The 14,588-nt window shown below is 31.6% G+C and overlaps 1 protein-coding gene across 1 annotated transcript; it reads left to right on the top strand.

The window, feature by feature from the left end:
* The first annotated feature begins 725 nt into the window (after positions 1-725).
* Positions 726-14,317, top strand: LOC133194176 (achacin-like). Its single transcript, XM_061330179.1, is given in 5 exon segments — positions 726-806; positions 8,765-9,173; positions 9,538-9,639; positions 12,291-12,533; positions 13,366-14,317. Coding segments are annotated over 5 exon segments (1,611 nt in total). The 5' UTR covers positions 726-751; the 3' UTR covers positions 14,168-14,317.
* The last annotated feature ends 271 nt before the right edge of the window (positions 14,318-14,588 follow it).

Below are 14,588 nucleotides of genomic sequence, written 5' to 3'. Positions count from 1 at the left end.
ATCTTAAACACTAGTTAATATTACAGACAGTGTTAAGACATTTATACAATCATTTTTGAATTAACACACCAATTTATATACAGACTGGATAAGGAAATGCGATGTTAAAGTTAGATAAGTTGATTATTTGCAAGGTACAAATTACTTTGAATACAAAATAATGTGTCTAGTAGGAAGAAAGTTTCGAATGTCATCAGAGTCGTTTCAGCGTTATTTCCTAATTATTGTCTTAAAAGCATATTTTTAGACACAAAGACATTACAGATAATGTAAATTTTGTATTAAAATCACAATACTAAGGAAAGGTTTAATTTTGAACCCTACGACTGCATGAAATTGAAAAGCTGCGAAAAGTCATGCGCATTCGAATTAAACTCAGCATAATCAAATGTGTTTTATACACAGTGATTGCGTCAATGGAGCCAGGAGTGTTAAAGTCTCATCAATTTACTGTGGTATTTAGAATTATGCATAACCAATTAAGCGTTTAATTTCATGCTGACAATAAGAACATGTTAACCTCGCATCATACATGACAAGAATACAGTGCGTGCGTTGAATGTTTCTTTATTGTGATAATATATGGTGCCTTAATTTCTTATTAAAGCAATGTAGGGTTTTTCCAATTAACAACACTATTTTCTGATAAATATAGAGAGGTTCCACTCTGTAATTCAAATGTTCTGAATTAACCTAAAATAGTGTATCGTATATATATATATTTTTCTTTATTTTCAAATAACAGAATAATATGGGATTTGCGAGAGCGTTTGTATGTATTCTTCTTATTCTTGGCCAATCTAAAGGTAATTCTATTTCTAATTATAATGTTTGTTTGAGTTTTCTTTCTTTCTTCTTAACTAAGCCAGTGATTAATCGTAAAGGCTGACAATGCATGGAAATCAAGTTTGGAAAAGTGCATCGCCACTTCTAACGCACTTTCTAATTGTAGATTGTTAAAATGACATAATTAAGAGACAAGTTTTTTGTTTTGAGTTAAATATATCTAATTTAGAAAATCAAATTGTAGTTTCCAGTCGTTTTCATTCTTAATTAAAAAAAATGAAGATGTTACACCCAAAAAGTATGCTTAAAGAAATCATATTATCTGCGTATTACAGTTAAATTTTTCCCTAAAAATATCATACAAAATATTGCAAATGTGGGTCATCAATGTGAAAAAGGGAAAATGATTTTAAAATCCTGACTATATGACATTTATGTACCCTCAAACTGATTCAAAAAGATTTTTGAATGTTGAATTTTTTATTCTATGGCTTATGAAAGATAAATCGAGAAAATGATATTTTTGGAACATAACAATATGGCATTCAAGCACTATGAAATTTTATATATATATATATATATATATATATATATATATATATATATATATATATATATATATATATATATATATATATATATATATATATATATACATAAAATTCTCAACTGTATTCAAAATATATTTTTGTCTTGCGAGTTATTGTAAAGCCTTCTTTTACTTCTTTATTAAATTCGTGTTATGTCGATGAGCTTACCTGTTTATTTTATTTATTCAATCAATTTGTTATCAAAAAAATCAAAAAAATAATGAATGACTTTATATAGATTTCATATACAATTTCAATACTTACAATACATTTATATTGTATAATGATATACTACTAGTAGTAGTTCGAAGAAGTACTATCTTTCGTCATAGTTAATGCATAATAACTATTATCGTGATCACATCAGTCCTTTAAACTTACTGACGTTTTTTCACACCAATTGTTAGGCCATTATTTACACACTGATTTGTCGACGAATTTTTCCGTTACTTCTCGATCATGACAAGGAGCACACGGCGGTTGTGACCGGTCGGCAGAGGATTCCCACTCCTCCTTGGCACCTGATCCTGACTCTGATATTTCAGAGGTCCGTGTTTGCTCTTCTCCAAAATGTGTATTGTTTAATGGACTTTGAGCTTGAATAATGTTCGTTATCACCATATATTTCACAAATCAAATTGTGAACAGTGGACTTTTTAACTAAATATCTTACGACTAAGACAATAATTGTCCAAGCCTCAAATAAGTACATGTATCTTAGCTTCAGTTGGTCACAAAACTCACATTTCCTTTTATGTTAGATTATTGTTAATAATCCTGTAAAAAAGTTACATATTCATTGACCTCAGGAATAACAGAGTTGTCCTATTTTAACCTTAGCCGTAAGATATTTTATGAAAAGACAGAACAAGAAAAAGATTGATCTCTGGAAACACAAGAGGTGGCATCAGGGGTTCCTAACATAAAGGTTACTTAAGTCTAAAACCATACTTAAGAAGGACTTAGAATTTGACAATCTTAGCAAATCTTAGGCGGTTGGTAGAGATGACTTAAGTATGCCTTAATTTAACTTAACTTACACATATTTAGAACTACATGTATTAAATGTTGACTCCTGACGTTGATACATTTCTCTATTCATATTATACATTAACGAGGTTCGCTCCTGAGCTTTTGAGCATATTTTTATTTTAACCTATATTTAAAAAAATCTGCATAATGTTTTAATTCTTACATTAAATTTGGATTCTACAATGCCAAATAAACTATATTCAGTTAAAACTCCATGATTAAATTCAATACCAAAGCATTAAGTGAGGAACTATATTTTGTTGCGGAAGGTTTTTTTTTAGAAGAAAATGATAATTTTTTCTCTTTTGGAGTATTTAAAGTATGTTAAGTTTGGATTCCTATTTTTCCATGCAGCCTGCACACAGTGTTATTCCATGCAGTCTGCACACAGAGTTATTTTGTGTCGTGAACTGTTTTATACTGGTCCTAAATTATATATTAAATAAACTGTCATGAATTCTATCATCATATTTGATAAATATAGCTAATATATTGTGAAACTCAAGAAAAAAATAGCCCTAATTTAAGCTCAAAATTAGCACTATTTTAGTAATATTTAAAAATTAACATCACAGACCCCCACTTTTAATGTTCTTTTCTGAATATATAAGAAACTTTTAACCATTCTTCTTAAATTCAGTAAAATGTCATTACTTTCAAATGATTTTTTTGCTTGTTAAATTTTTAATGCCAGCAAAATGAAATTTTTTGAGTGCAAAAAGGTCAAATAATTGAACACACGGAGTAATTTGAAAATTTTTTCGTGGTCAAAAATTTTAATGGGTCTATTCAAGATGAAATAAGACTGTGTTTGTTCCCATAATTTATTTGAATAAAAAATTTGGAGGAAAAACTTTAAAAATTGATTTATGTGTAAGACGGATTTACAGTGCAAAAAGGTCAAACTAAATGCTCTGTAGCGCCAAAAGAAGTGCATTGATCCCCATTTTTTGTTTTGATTTTTAATTAAGCTATGTGTATAAATTCTAAAAATATACTTGATAAAAAATTCTCATTACTTTTGATGGCAGGATCCAACCTCCTTAAAGAAAATAAATATCTCTATTAAATACTGGTATAAGAATTTTAGTTTTTCGTCGGGTGGTGGGGATAGGGTGGGGTGGGAATATTGATCAATGATTCCAATATCACTCTCAACATGGCATACATGTAGATGCAAATTTTATTTTTGGGATACTTTTGAAATTCTTGTGGGATCTAGGTTTTAAACGCTAATCATTGTAAGTAAGTTGTACACAGTAATCATGGAGTTGTATGTTCACTGTAAAAATATATGAGATGAAATGGGTTTTAAAAAACAGAAAAATTGTCTGTGAATTAAACGATGATGACCAGAAGTCATTATTAACAAAGGGTATCTGTAAATTATACTAAATGCATGCAACAAGCGCGGATTCAAAGAGGGGTTCATTACCGTCAGAGAGAGAGAGAGAGAGAGAGAGAGAGAGAGATAAACTGTTGATAAGTTTGAGACACGCAAAAAAAAAACCCAATTCTTCTCGATCCTTGATTAAATGGTAAGTAAGAGCATATGTATATCATAAAACGTCTACAGTGTTTGCATGTTGACATTCGCTGGTACATGGATGGGGAAAATAAGAAGAATTCAAAATATTCCTATTGTTTGTATTTTTGTTTATTAAAGTTTCAGTTTCAAGGAGATAGATTTTCGGTTAACGTGCTATGTCTGCAAGAATGACAAAGCGAGTGAACATTCAATTTGTCAAAACAAAAGAATAAAATCAAAATGTCACTGAAAACATTGCATTTTTAAGTGATAAACGAAAGTCATGCATTTACATTGAACCACTTTGTGAACTTGCAATATTTGTTTTTAAATATGAATAATAAATTCTAAAAAATTATATTCTTAATACAGAATCTAATCTAATCAACTAAAATAGATATGTAGGGACGTCAACTTTAACATATTTATATGTTTAATCAAAAACGTAACTGAATCATTTTAAACAATATATGTAAATAAAGTGAAAAACTGGGGTTATTTATGAAAAATATGGTTTAACGTAAGTTTGAATTAGCTAAGACCTCGCTAAGTTTGTTTTATATTACGGTTAAAGATATACTTAAGTTGTACTTAAGCAGGTCCTAAGACTGTGCTTAAGGAGATTGGATCCTGTCGTCAGAAGTAATGAGAATTTTTTTTATCAAGTATATCTTAAGAATCTACAAACATAGCTTAATTAAAAATCAAAACAAAAAATGGGGGTCAATGCGCCTCAGAGCATTTAGTTTGACCTTTTTGCACTGTAAATACATCTTACACATGATTTAATTTTTAATATTTACATTTGCTGTGTTTTTCTACTAAGCCAACTGTGAAATTGATTTGAAAGTCATTTTTGTGTATACTCAAGCGTAGAAATATACACGGTGAAACTCGCGCTAAAGTGACGTCACAATGAGGCTACAGAGACGTTAATAAAAATGTAACGATATAGGGCAGCAAGAAATTCAAATATTGAGTATATTATTGGTGCTTTTAAACTTGTAAAATGTAAATATAAGGAATTATTGGTGTGTAAATCACACAGACTTGCACGTAGGCATATTTTTCATGAAGTGCTAGCGCGCTTCATAAAATATGCCTACGTGACAAGTCTGTGTGATTTACACACCAATAACTCACACAAAACTTAAAAACATTCCTTAAAAGTTTTTCTTCCAATATTTTTTATTCAAATAAATTATGGGAACAAACTTAGTCTTATTTCATCTTGAATAGATACATTAAAATTTGTGACAACAAAAAATTTTCAAATTACTTCGCATGCTTTATTATTTGACCTTTTTGCACTCAAAAATATCACTTTTCTGGCATTAAAAATTTTAACGAGCAATAAAATCATTTGAAAGTAATGACATTTTACTGAATTTAAGGAGAATGGTTAAAAATATCTTATATATTCAGAAAATAAAATAAAAAGTGGGGGTCTGTGATGTGAATTTTTAGATATTACTAAAATACTGCTAATTTTAAGCAAAAGTTAGGGCCATTTTCTTCTGGATTTTCGCAATATATTTGCTATATTTATCAAATATGATAAAATTCACGGTAGTTTATTTAATATAAAATTTAGGACCAGTATGAAACATTTCAATGCACAGAATAACACTGTGTGCAGGCTGCATGGAAAAATAGGAATCCAAACTTAATATATTTTAAATACTTCGAAAGAGAAAAAATGATCATTTTCTTTTAAAAATCCATCCGCCACAAGATATAGTTCCTCACTTAATGCTTTTGGTATGAAATTTAATCATGGAATTTTAACTGTATATCGTTTAATTTGTATTGTAGAATCCAGATTTATTGTAAGAACTAAAACAGTATGCAGAATTTTTTAAATATAGGTTAAGACAAAAATCTGCTCAAAAGCTCAAGAGCGAACCTCGTTAAGTCATACTTATGAAAATACACAGGTCAAAAACTTAGCAAGCTTTATGCTAAGAGCCCCAGGTGCCTAGGAGGAGTAAGCATCCACGTCGACCGGTCACAACCCAGAATAATCCGTGGTCGAAATTGGTCTTAAAAAATGGTTAAAAAACCCTCGATGTTGGACTGGTATGACTTTCATTCTTACATTACGTCATACTTAATTTTTCAGCGTAGATGGGATCTGCTATATCTGATTTTACATTCGTTGGTGTTCGCCATTACGGAATTTACCATGTTTAAGGATAAATAACACAAATGTTTTCCAGAAATCATCAATATTTTTCATAGATTTATATTTAAATTGGTAAACTGAATAATGTCTGCCAGGTAACGTGGAAGAATTTTGTAAGATTTTGTCATAAGGTTAAAAAGATGTGAAAAACTTTGCATAGAATTGGATAGAAAGCTACACAAAGTCAGATATATAAGCACCAAAGAAAACTTAAGATTTCTTTATATTTTAGGGATTTATTATTTATGTCATTTCTAATCAAACTCAGTCAAAAATATACATGTATATTAATCCATGCATCAAATTTTTGTTTGTGTTATGTATCCTTAAGCTGCAGTGCGGGTAAAGGAAATATACATCAAAATTAACTATTTCGCAAACATAAAAGACAGCTCAAGATGCGTCATAGGTATATAGGTATAAGAAAAAATATTATCTGGACTCTCAGACAATGCTTATAGACAGAAATACATACCCAAAGTGTGCATAAAATCCTGCGCCGTAAATTGATTCATATTTGTATTAAGTGATCTATAGCGTTATGGTCAACGACTAAAAATATAAAACCATAACGCTACATATCTGCAGCTACGACTGACCTAAATCGATAAAAAACAGATAGCAACTGTTCCTTCGCCAAGTGCAGAAGTGAAAGTTGCGGGTCCTTCGGATGAGACCTTAAAAACCGAGGCCCCGTGTCATGGTAGGCGTTGACACGATAAAGAACCTTCACTGCTCAATGGCCCTGAGTGTCGAGTAAAGGTCTAAACTTGAATCCCTTCACCGGTATATGGTGACGTCTCTATATGAGAGAAAAATTCTCAAACGGGACGTAAAACAACATAAAATCTCTCTCCCTCTCTCTCTATATTTATATATATATAAAGTAATAGCAAAGAGCAACGACTCGAACCAGAAAAAAACTGTCAAATTGTCAGAACGCCTTATCAAATTTAGTATAAAAACAAAGGCCTGACAATTGGTATGAAACACGTTAGCCAAAATTCGACCCAATGATAGGTTATATTTGCTAACAAGGTCATGAATACGACCATAAAATTTAGGAAATGCTGACTTAAACGAGGTTGTAGAAATTTTTGTAAAATAAGCTTATCTGTCAGTACCTGCCTCAGTTTAAAAATTGATCATACTCGGAACATGCTCTGGAATATCGAAGAAGTTGGGAGATTTAAATACCATATGCAAGTTATAACAGGATATTACTAATAAATTACAAAAGTTGATAAAAACTTGATTTCAGATCGCCCTTTTCATATTAAGCTCAAAGTCTGGCATAATCTTCGAAAGAATTCATAATAGACATGAAGGTCCGTCGCCAATTGAAATATCGGGATTCTCTGTATTTAGCTTTTAATATGATGGCTTTAAGGTCTTCATTTTCAACTATATTGACATCACCAGTAATGATGTTTTCAATGGTAACTGTAGTTGAAAGAATAAGAGCAGAAGATTTTTTTTTAGATGCTCAATATCTAGGCACTGTAAGGTTTGTTTATAATTAAAAAGTTTAGAAGCAACAGTGTGGGAAAACCTGTAGAAAATGCAGGATGTAGATTTAAACTTGAAATACTTGAGTATCGAATAAGCTGGGAGATGATATCGGGATATTACTACATAAATAATCAACCAGTAAAACACAATACTTCTTATTTATTATAATATATACTGGCCTTTTGAAGTAACTCTAAAGAGAAGCTAAATGTGTTTCCAGGTATCGATGCCATTTCTTTCCAACTATTTCTGATACTTTTTCTTTGGTATTTTTATTCTTCCGTAATCGAAGATTCGAGGCATATAGTTTTTATCGTCTGTCTATCTGTTTGTCTGTTTGTCATCAAAAACTTACCCATAACGTTTGATTGGTTGGAGCTATGGCTTTTATGTTTAACATGTGCATTCCTGGTGACAAATTTATTTTTCGGTACCAATACATAAAATCTCTTGGGCGTGACCATGGAGTTTTACCGGTATCCACTTTTGCAAAATTTTACTAACTTTGACCATAACCTTTTGCGTAGTTTGTGCGAAGGCCTTCATACTTCACGTGTATTTATTGCGAGAAGAACTTTCCTTGGGTATATATATTTTTTACCTTTTGACCTTGGAGTTTGAAGCATGTTTGAAAAACCTTGGCCATAACTTTCGAACGGTTAGTACTGGGCCTTTCATATTTCATAGATGTATTTCTTGTGACAAAGGCATTCTCTTGAAAAAAAATTTTACCCTTGGCCTTGACCTTGGAGTCTGAGGTACTTTTGAAAATTTTAACCTTGGCCATAACTTTTGAATGCTTAGTGCTAGCTCATTCATATTTTACAAGTGTACATGTATGTCTTGTGACAAGACATTCCCTTGGGCAACATTAATTTTGAGCATTTAACGTTGACCTTGACTTACGTTTTAAAAACTTTAACCTTGGCTATAACATATTTACTTTTGGTGCTAGGGCTTTCATATTTCACAGTTACATTTCTTGAGACAAGACTTTTCTTCGAGCACCAAGATTTTTGATCTCCAGACCTTGGAGTTTGACCTGCATTTGAGAAACTTAACCTTTGCCATAAGCTGCCATACGGGGGCATCAGTGTTTTACAAATACATCTTGTTTTTTAACTTTTGAAGGAGGATACATTGAGGATATCACCATTATCGGGGCCGGTATTGGCGGTACCTACACAGGATGGAGGCTAAGAAACAAAGGCCTCCGGATAGGTATTTATGAATACTCTAATCGTGTTGGAGGCAGGATGTATACCAGAACTTTTCCAGATGCACCTGACCTTCCTGTTGATTTTGGCGCCATGCGACTAAGGCCTGCAAACCACCTAAGGATGATTAAAGCTGGCAGCGAATTAGGATTAACATTTGTACCTTTTGTTGAGGAAATGGGACGGATTCCCGAACGCACACGCCTTTACCTACGAAACACCCACCTATCTATTCCTGAGCTAGGGATGTCAAGAACCCCTTACAGGCTCAGGCCAGAGGAAAGAAGAAATCCCTCAGAATTACAAAGTTGAGTATAATAAAGGTTATTTTGTACATACTTTTTTTCAAACCTAGTGTAATTTTAATGCATCTATCGATCGAAACGTTTGCTCAAATCAGTTTGAAATGTACTTTACATGTACAAGACATGGAATTTCTGCATCAAATAATGTAAAGTTTATAGGTCATTGATTTTATATATCAAAACTTTTTATGGCACCAAAATTGATTTAAGAGATATTTTGCACATTACTTCTTTAAGAATTTATTAAGATTGACGTAATTGTATAATGAAAATCATTATAAATCATCATTAAAATGAACTAAATTACAGACTGTTGTTCATTTTGATACAAAATTGACTATATTAAGTTTTAATTGTATCCTTTTTTCCTCTAACCTTTCAGGTCATTATCTGAATGGTTTACAAACTATAACGGCTCTGATCCAAATACAGAACTTTTTACTGCCGTCACTCTTAGAGATGGAATACCTTTATATTACCAGAGGTTAGATATTTTGTATTTATTTTTTTGTGTGTGTATGTTTGTGATTATTTATGTCTAAGAAGAAGATTTCTAGACTTAAATCTTAGGAAACAATAAATTCAATATACTTTTAATTTTTTCACTGATGATGTTATAACTAAATTTTTATTCCCTGAGATTTCATTTTTCCCTCATATCTGCAGTTGCTTTTTTTAATTGACATATGTCACACCGAGTGCATTACACAATGTAAACAACATTGTAAATAACTGTGATTCACATCACAAACTGAAATCCTCGATCCTTCCTACGTGCAGTTTTCTAAATTAATTAAAAACTTCATTTGAATGTCATTTGTCTAACCAACTTAAAAATTTCAAAACCCTTTTATTGTGGGAGCGATGAAAAAAAAAAAGATCTGAAAAGTAGATTCTAAATTATTAAGATGGATATATTTTTTTTTTTACTGGAACTTGTCTGTGGAAAGTACACATCTAAGCAGTGATACATGTATGTCATTACTTTGGTGTATTTACTACGAATATACATCATTCATCATAAAAGATTGAGATGCATGTTGTTAGTAATTAAGTATATTCGAACTAGACGAGAAAGACTCCCACGGTGACTTCATGAAGTTCACCTATGGCTACTTTTTTTGTCATCATATAAGAATACAATTAAAAAGATATAAATTTTAAAAAAATATAATAACAGAATTAATAAAAACAAATAATGAAATATAATACTTATATATATAATGTAAGAATAAAGAAGGCATGATATTGCAAAATATCACGCTTGTCAAAGATTCTTATTACAATACGCAAATAATTTTGAAAAAAAAACTTGTTTAAAAGTAGAGTCATGAGAAATTATTCAATAACATAAGGCTTATTAATTCAATTCATTTTAGAGGAATTGTCTGCAAGTGCTAATCCAACTTATACCCATAACCCCCTTTTTTTAAGGATGAGATTCTTAAAATCAAATATCATTTTTAAATTTTTTCATATTCAGCATGTAATTGAATTTATTATGAGTCTAAAATTGGGCCAGAGAAAAGGAAGGTACAGTAAGGAGAAAATGATTAGATGTTTACTCAATGATGCAAGCAAATCTATACTTAAAGAAGGATACGTAATGGGTTCCAGTAAATTTTCTACTAAGCTCTTTCTTTAATCCTTAGTAAAATATAAACAGTAGTGAAGAAGAAACTTCAGGAGCACTGTACAACAATACATTATAGAAGTAGCGTTAATCAGATGTGGATACTTAAAAACTCCAAGGAACTTTTAGAAAATTTGAAGTCACAAAATTTTACCAAAATCAATAACATCAAAACTTATAACTTCTCTACACTTTATACAACCATTTACTGCGCCAAATTAAAGTCCAGGCATTTTGATATCATAGACAGCTGCTTTTTCAATAGAAATAGAACTTGTCAATTTACTTGCCTTGTCAATGATCTTTGCAAAATTATTTTGTTAAAAATCATTCTGATTGTACACACAAGTACTCTGAAGATGATATTAAAAAGATGCTTGGGTTTCTGTTTGAAAATATCTATTTGGATTTTAGAGACAAATCTTCAAACAATCTGTCAGAATTTCCATGGGTACCAACTGCGCCCCGTTATCAAAACATCTATTTTTATATTCATAAGAAGCAGAACATATTCAGAAACTTCTACATGATATGAAGAAGACTTCAACTTGACATTTAGATATATCGACGACGCATTATCAATTAACAATAGTTACTTCCATTCATATGTCGAATCGATATATCCAGGTGAACTTGAAATAAAATACACAACAGAATCTGACACATCTATATTATATTTTGATATTTTACTAAAAATAATTTAATGGTAACCTTACAACTTATCCTTACAACATACCCTCGTCACCTGCATAAGGAGTTTATGTCTCCCAGTTGATTCGATACGCAAGAGCATGCTCTATATGCAAACAATTTCTAAAACAAGGCAAAATATTAACAAACAAGTTGATGAAACAAGGATATCAACAGTCCCTTTAAAATCAACATTTCGCAGATTCTATGGTCGATACAATGAGGTTGTCAGCAAATACAATCCATCTTCAAGTCGAATGCTGATTGACGTGTTTCATAATTATCGTTAGGTTATTATTTACACACTGAATTGTCAATAGATATTTCTGTTTGTCCGATCATGACAATGATCACATGGCGGGTTTGACCGGTCGAGAAGGGAAGCTTACTCCTCCATGACACCTCATCCCACTTCTGACGCTTAGTTCTGCTCTGCTCCCGATTTGTATTGTTTCAATGGACTTTTGAGCTTGAGTACTGTTCATTATATCCATATTTCACGTGTTCTGAAATAACGTAATAGGTACTTATGCTTTTTAAAAAGTATTTTAAAAAGAGATCATATACAATATATTGCTGCATTATTAATTTTTAATTTTGAATCATTAAAAGGGGAGAAGAATTAAAGAAATCTGATTATAGACGAAATTTTATAAAGAATATACATTTATCTTCATGTATAATTTAAGAACAAACAGCAGTTTAAAGTTTCAAATATTACATGCTATGCTCAAGTTATGCTCAGTCACCTAAAGAAGTATATAAGTTAAAAACAAAGAACTCCATGCTAAATATTATATCACTATTTTCAGCTATAAAGAAGTCTTACGAAAAACTGGAATTAGCAATGAGGCATACAATTACATATTTGACAACAATTTATTCCAATTTGGTTTTGGTGATGACCAAAGCATTGTGCGATTCCCACGAACAAGACGAGGGTTCGAAGAGAACGCAATTCCCACTGGACTTCCACGGGTGGTATCTGTTCCCACAGGAATGGGTTCATATCCATTAGGATTTATGAGACGATTTCTATCATGGAACCGGAGAAGGTATCTTTAAAATAATAATTTTGTAAACGATAAATTTTTCACGCTAAAAAAAATGAATAAAATTCAACAAAAATAGAGACTGTTTAAGACAAAACGGAGATGGTAACAGATTCAAAACTTTGTTAAATAAAATTATTTGATTTGTTCAGCTGTAACTAGTGTTTAAATATTCAACAGTGAGGTATGACATACACTTACATAATACTTTAGGTCATGTAAAATTACGACATTCATTTAACTGAAAGGTGACAGAATCTTTACTGAATGCATGGTGACTAATGGCAGAACTGTGTCATTCAATCACTTCGATTCATGGCATTGTTTTATCCTCTGAGTCTGACTTTACCTACATATGAGGTAATCAAAGCAAGCCACATTCAATATAATGTGCTTCATTGTTCATTTTCAATGTAAAAAAACAAGGTAAAAGTTCATTTCAATGGCTACATTACACAATAAAAACAATAACAAGAATACCATTCAAATTTGTCAAATCACCCGATCTCAAGAGCCAAATAAATGGCTGCAGAGGGAAGGACGAAAATTGGCAATTTTGTTTTTGAAATTTGATCAAAAAGCATTTAAGAAAAGTGTTTTATTAATATGGATAATCAGCATCATATAAACATGTTATTTCGTATGAAATAAATCAAGAGTTTCCAAGCGGAGCATCCTTTCGCGATGGAAAACCTGGCTAAAGTATTCCACTTTTCCGAGGGAGATATCGATTTGTCTGTCTGAGCCGTGACACCTGATACGTATACAATGTAGTATATAATCTTTTCTCAGCTCGCACTGGTCGTCTTTTCATTAATTTTAATTCATATTGTAGACACCAGTATCACCCAAACAACCAACTAATTAAAATATCCAAAATACAAAAAGGACTCTACCGACTGATATTTAGAAGAACAAGAACGATCAATGGCCAAACTATTCCTACGAAGATTTACTTCAGGATAATCACACGTAATATAATACTAGCCTTACCAAAGATAGCCATTCAACGGATTCAGATGCCAAACTCAAACAATCCTATTTTTCAGTCGGCACTAAATTCGATAATTGATGTTCAAGCATCAAAGATTTTTCTTGTGTACGATTATCCTTGGTGGCTTAATGAGCGATACAATTTCACGTTTACCCATGCAGATCTTCCGTACAGGCAGTCTTTTCATTGGGGGCTTTCTCGCACTGGTAAGGCGGTTTTTCTCATGTCGTATGCTGACTTTGACGATGCAGCGTTTTGGAGTCATCTGCAATGTAGAGGTAATGTCATTAGCAAAAGGAATGATGATACTCGGGTAACCGACGAAGTTATACGACACGCACATAGCCAGATTTCCAAAGTTTACAAAATAGACTCCAGATATCTTCCTGCCCCTGTGGATGGAATGATGTTTGTTTGGGACAAGTATCCCTATAATGGGGGATGGGTATCTTGGAAACCTGGATCAAGATGGTACGACATCAAAAACTATCTGACAAAGCCATTTCCTCAAGACAATATATTCATTGTCCATGGTTACTGGGGGGCGGAACATAACGGTTGGGGAGAGAGTTCGTTGGAGGCGGCTGATGAAGTATTAACTTACTTTGGTGTTCCATCTTATCTTTCTAATACCGCTAAATAGCATAAATAAAATAAAATATATGTGTTGTTCTTTTTTGTTTGGGGTGATATCGTGTTATGTGTTAATAGCTTTCAAGAAAATTAATGCAACATTCTATTTGCTGAGTCAGCGATGCAAATGCAACTTCTTATGGACAACTTCAATTGAAAGTGTATTAAAATGATAGAAAAGTATTCATATTTCCTTACATTTTACTGTTTGTTAAATCATAACAATTTATTTTGATATTATGATTTTATAATTTAATTCTGGTTGTAACGCATTATTTGATTGGATAAAAAATTACTTTATATGGTATAAATTGGGTTGCCTACGTCTCAGTAACTTGCGTCAAAAGCGTATCGGTCCGCCTGACGTTACATTTAAATTTTGTACAATTTGAAGTCATTTTTTAAGGGCAATCATCTTTATTTCTTAACTA

The sequence above is a fragment of the Saccostrea echinata genome, unplaced genomic scaffold, assembly GCF_033153115.1.
Source record: "Saccostrea echinata isolate AGI-Se365-2 ecotype Australia unplaced genomic scaffold, CSIRO_AGI_Sech_v1 ptg000028l, whole genome shotgun sequence".
NCBI lineage: Eukaryota > Metazoa > Mollusca > Bivalvia > Ostreida > Ostreidae > Saccostrea > Saccostrea echinata.
The sequence above is the reverse complement of the archived record's forward strand: the minus strand, read 5'-3'. Positions and strand labels throughout refer to the sequence as shown.